Raw genomic sequence first — 6,000 nt, 5'->3', positions numbered from 1 at the left:
ATGACATTCTTATCATCTGCTCATTTTTATATTGGGCTCATGTCTTTTACTTTTTGAAGTACCATGAAATGTCTGTTAATGTCATTAATGTTATGCATTGCAAAAGCTACTTCAGTCTGTCACCAGCCTGTGAGCTTTAAGGTGTTATTTACTGACTAGAAATCTTTCATTTTAATATAGACATAAGCACCATTTCTTAGCCTAGAACAGTTCTTTAGAAATTTTTTTATTGTATTTGAGAAAAACATTTCCTCACCCATATCTCATGCATAAACCTCCTACATTTTCTTCTATTAGTTCATACTTTTGCCTTTTCATCCAACTTTAATCTTTCTGGAGTCCAACTTTTTGCAATGTAGGCATTTATTTTTTTCCATACGATGGGACAATGTCTCAATACCATCTGCTAAAGTTTGTTCTGTCTCCGTTATGTAATGTTGCCTCTTTACCAAATATCACTCACATTATTTTTATGAAAGAGTAATGCTCCTAGAAGGGTAATGACCCAGAATAATGAGGGTTAAGAGAAATATCCCTGCCCATTCACCCTCAGGAGAACAGTGACACAGCTAATCGTGGGGTCAGCCTTCTGAAGCCACACACAAATAAAAAACCTTACACATACCTAGTGGTTCAAAACAATTTTTTTTGAATCAACTATAAAGAAAGAAGTAGTCTTATTAGGTTAAGTGCAACAGATACATTAAATAAATTCCTGCAATGTTTAGTAGCAGTTAATAGTTTCCATGTAATGTTACATAAATAACATGTTATGAGTATCATAATTACATTACACATCACATCCAAACTATACTTTAGCAATAGCTATTTAGGATGTGCCAATGATGTCCTTTGGTTCCAAAACCTTTTGGTCCTTTTGGAACCAGAGGACATCATTGGCACATCATTTGCACTTCTATACTGTGCAAAAAATATGCAATTGTCCGTGGTGTAGGCCTGTTATCCACAAAGTTTTCCAGCTTTCCTAAAGCCTCCTAAAATTTGTGGAATGGTTTAGGGTACTTGATGTGATATACCCTCTAACTGGCAAATTTTCTGTAAGTAAGGAAAAAAATATAGGCAAAAATATTTCTGACTTATGGCTTAATTCAATATTCTATACATAGAAGTCCTAACAACAACAACAAAAAGTCCTTGTCTACCTGCCTGAGTGCACATGGGTTTACTGGTTGGAATTTACATACAGAGGGAAATCTTCCATGAAAGTCATGGTCTATTTTTCTTTGCCTTTTTTTTTTTTTCAGAGGAAAATATACTGGAGGCTTCAAGGACTACTGTGCAAAACTTATGCAATTGTCCATGGAGTGCTTTTCTAAGACTATAGAGCACTGTGTACTTCAATGAGTATTTCTTCTTACCCTTGTGTTCAACTGGAAGCTATTTTGAAATTTTGTTGTATGGTTACATTGTCCAATGATGCTAAAGATGTACTTGAACTTTAAGAGCAGAAGATCAAATTGAATCCATCTAACAACACTTTAGCAATGCTTGTTACTCAGAGATTTCTTGAGTGTTACAGTCAGGCTTGGTGGCAGTTAAGTCTCCAAGAAGGAGTTCTCAGTTTTTCTTTGTGTCCTGATCTTGGTGGAAAACTTGCAAAGATTTATCATTATGGAACAGAAAGAACTGCAACTTGTTTTAAAATTTATATAGCTGATATGCTATTTTGCCAAAATTTATAGTCTATCATATTTTAGAAAGTTCTATATAATGTTCCATTTTGGAACCAAAGGACATCATTGGCACTTCAGAATGGAACACATGCTCTCGCAGGAAGGAAACGTTATGATGTGAAAGAGGCACATACCTTCTCCTGCTTTTAGTTCTTTTCAACATATATAGACTAAGCTTTAAATAATGGCCAATAACTGAGCCGTGTTGAAATCACAGCTGCAGATTTGGGAAAGAGTTATAAAGGATGCATATGTTGTGGCATATATAGTTGATGCATGATAACACAACACACAAAATATGATAGAGCACGAATTTTACCATAGAGTACATATCAGATATGTGAATTGCAGAACAAGTAACAGCTGTTTTGATTCTGTAATGGTGAATTACTGTAAACTTTTCACTGATATCAGAACAAAAGAAAACTACGAACTCCATCTTGCAGACTTGTAGATTAACTACCACTATGTCTCAAGATATCTCCTGATGTCTTTTTGACTAAGGATGTTTGTCTAATGTGAAGCTAAACAAAGTGGTAAAATTTCAAACATGCTTTTAGGACAAAAGTTAAAAAAGAAATAAATTTCTGATGAGTGAATGGGAAAAGATCTACATTTTCTCCACACATACACACACAAAAAGAAAATCTACACTTTTTTCCTACTGAACTTTTCCTAGGACATGGCACATGGTTATCATTATATTCCTTGATCTCCTAATATTTTGAATATTTCTGAAATCCATATCTGTGACATTGGAAATTCCATTTTGACATTATAGAGAAAATTTCCTAAGTTAAAATAGCATGTTATATGTGAAGAACTTAAGTAGGCACTACATGTCCAAATCATATGTAATTTTTTATTAAGTAATATGTAAAGATCCCACATTGTGTATTTAATAATTTACTTCAATATATTCTTTTAACTCAGCAATCATGTATTTCCAATATCATCAAAAATAGTTTATTTCTACTTGCCATAAAATATTCTGAGAAAAACATTTTACTAACTGTAAAATACTAGAGTGTTCTGATCTATTCTGAATCCATTGCTAGTATCATGACTGAATCATTACTGATGCAGCTAATAGGTTACTTAAAACCTGTTAATTAAATCTATTAGGAACAATAGAAAAAAGCCACACGATTACCACAAAAGGAAAGAAACAAAAATAAATTAGAATTTACATAACAAAAAGCATTTTCCATTTGAAAAATATTTATATATGAAATTTTTATCAATTTTATAAAGATAACAAATTTCATTTACTATAGAGGGACGAATTTAAATATGAACTCAAAATAACCCAAACCGTCAAGTATAAAGATTCAGCACAGTGTTCTTAAAAGTGGACATTTAACCAAACAATCATCTGGCTCATATAATAATTCATAGATTATATTTATAATTATTTTGTCATTCTAACCTGGTCTATTTCCAGTCTTCTTGCAGAAGGTACAATGATGAGCAGGAGTATATGCTTGTGATTCCTTAGTAAGCCAAATAACTTATTCAGTGGACTTAGCTTAGCAGAAATCCTCATAATGGAATGGTGTGAAAATGCAAATATGCAATATCCACTTAAGTTTTATTTTTTAACAATGGCTAAACTATTAGCCTCATTTCTCATGTAGGCATAACATCTTTCCATGTGAGCATGGCAAGTTTTGGGTGTTGTCATCCTAATGCATTCCTGTGAAACTGGTCAGGTCTGACTTATTTTCATTTTACAGACGTAGGCCCAAGCCACCCACCTCATACACTGTACCTTCTCCTCATTTGGCATTTTTTTTGGGAGGCAAAAACTATGATCTACATTCAAATATTCTCATCATCTCATGTTCCCTCTGCCTAGAATCTTCTTCATTTGGTAAAAACTTATTCATTTTTACTTTTAATTCTGAAATCAACTAATAATCTCTGAAATAGATTCTACTGAAATAGATTTAATTATTCCTGACTATGATCCTTCTAGCACTTTTCTTATAACTGTTGACATAACATTTATTGTATCAGGTCAGTTGATACACACACCTGCTTCCTCCTACTAGGGCAGACATCTTTATATCCCTCCCACAAAGCCTGGTACAGGGCCTGGCATGAAATAGCTGTTTAATATTTTCTTAAAATTGAGTGACTCCTACAGACAACGGGTAAGAAAGACTGGGTATTTTAACTATTCATGTTCTTGAAATAGATCTTGTAGTGGAAGAGAAAAAGGCTTAAGGGTGAAGCAGGATGTTAATATAAAATCATAAACAGTGATTAAGCATGTAGATAAAGGAGGAAAAGAAAAGGCCCAAATCCAACCCCACCAGCACTGGTGATATCACAGGTGAATTTAATCATAAGCAGGCATACTGTTGGCCATTCAAAGAAAAGAATTTCATTCCTGATTAATGAATGATTTCTTGCTTAACTACACAATTTTGTTGTATGCACGCTTGAAGACAGAAAAATGGGAAGGATGTTATTAATAAAGAGAAGTCTGTTATTAATAAAGAGAAACCAACCCCATGGATACTGGCAATTCAGCTATTCTTTTCAGAAAGGACCTCCAAGAGAACATACCTTTCATAATCAGTCTGGTGAGGGGAGAAATGTATAGTAAATACAAACAAGAAAATAGTCCTAGAGTCCCTGTCTCACACCAATTGCCCTGCCAAGAATTTTTGCAAATTCACCCGATTCACTTGCATGAGCCATATATCATGACCCCTACTTAATAGGGAAGGAAATTTAAGATGCGAATGCTTGAATGACTTGTGGAGGTTGCAAAGTTAGTGGGGGAGCTTTGGTTAATCCAAGTTTTGGAGATCTTCCTAGGATACTGGATATCAGCCTCCTTTCGCATTTGGAAACAGTTACTCACCTACTGCATTACACAAGAATTATTCTCATTTTAAGAAACTTTGTTTAAGCTATGTTTCACATTTGCCAAATTGTAGTTTGATGATGCCTTTCATGTGAAGGTGGAGGAACTGGCTATATTCTTTGGGCATCTTATGGAAACCGCGCTTAGGCAACTTATTGTCATAGTAATGATGGCTGACAGGTGTGTTCTCCACGGTCTTAGAGAAGGGCCAAAACCCATACAGCTTCACATTTTCACACATTTCCACTGCGACACTTGCGATCATCAAGCCGGTAGACAAGCGGTATGCATCCACACCTTTAGTTCTCCAGAAAAGGCCAAGCTGTTTCAGGTACTTGGGATGGAAAAAGAGAACCTTCTGTCTTGCTTTAGACTCTCTGAGTGTGTGGTACACTTTTAAGGAGGGGCCAGTGTTTGCCCTGTAGGAAAAGGCTGGCAGAAGAAGGAACGCGTCTCCGTAGGTTGCAATATCCTGCAGAAATTCTGCTTTCTTCTTTAAGTTCTGGTATCTGCCAAATTTTTAAAAAATCATAGTCGTCAAAGTAATAATAATCAGAGTTAACAATTTGGGGAACATGAGGATGAGTTTACCTCTAGTCAAAAAAGAGCTAAACTATGAACTCTGAAAAATCATGCAAGCATCATGAAAATATCAAGAGTTATATCTCCCTTGGAATATCTAGGTTTTCAAGTTCTACTTTCTTACTGGACCATCCCCTTACTGGACAGACATTTCTTGTATTATTTAGTAGTCCTCCTCAATCATCTTTTTCTAACATTGCTTTCTGATGTTTTAACGTCTTCCAAATGTACAACCAAATTTTTTTCAAGCATTTGAAAAATTCATTGAGCTATACATTTGTTATTTGTGCACATATTATAAATATTGAATTATAAAATAGAAATTTCCTTTAGAAAGCCTGAAACACATGTGGGCAAATTTAGGTATCCATTTATATTAGGTTAAAATTTTCTGTATGCATTAAGCTATCACTATTATATATTTCAGAAAGGATACCTTAGTAAGTGTTACAGTGAGAATGATTTTTCAATATCTACTAAAGTAAGCTTTTGGAAGGCAGGTACAATATAGTTTTCCCTCAAGAGATTCTGGAACTGTTTGGAGGGGCATATTCTATTAATAATGATCATCAGTCACTTTTGATGAAAACAACAAAGTAAACCTATGGTTGGGATTTTTATGAGCCAATCGACATTTTGCAGCAGCCACACTGCAGATATGAAACACAGGAATTATTTTTATGTAATTTTTTTATTTATATAAGACAGCAGAATACATTACAATTCTTATTACATATATAGAACACAATTTTTCATATCTCTGGTTGTATACAAAGTATATTCACACCAATTCGTGTTTTTATACATGTACTTTGGATAGTAATGATCATCACATTCCACCATCAT

At 34.2% G+C, this 6,000-nt stretch overlaps 1 protein-coding gene across 1 annotated transcript in view; it reads right to left on the bottom strand.

Annotated features, from left to right (window-relative positions):
* Positions 1–2,536: 2,536 nt before the first annotated feature.
* The window catches only part of St8sia6 (ST8 alpha-N-acetyl-neuraminide alpha-2,8-sialyltransferase 6), a 118,964-nt gene continuing 115,500 nt past the window's right edge, over positions 2,537–6,000 (bottom strand). Inside the window, exon 8 of the mRNA XM_015483284.2 lies at positions 2,537–5,081. Within this exon, the coding sequence (XP_015338770.1) occupies positions 4,619–5,081 (463 nt within the window). The 3' untranslated portion in view covers positions 2,537–4,618. The remainder of the gene's footprint in view (positions 5,082–6,000) is intronic.

The sequence above is a fragment of the Marmota marmota genome, unplaced genomic scaffold (assembly GCF_001458135.2).
Source record: "Marmota marmota marmota unplaced genomic scaffold, marMar, whole genome shotgun sequence".
In the NCBI taxonomy this organism is placed as follows: domain Eukaryota; kingdom Metazoa; phylum Chordata; class Mammalia; order Rodentia; family Sciuridae; genus Marmota; species Marmota marmota.
Note: the sequence above shows the minus strand (reverse complement) of the source record. Positions and strands in the feature narration are given on the sequence as shown.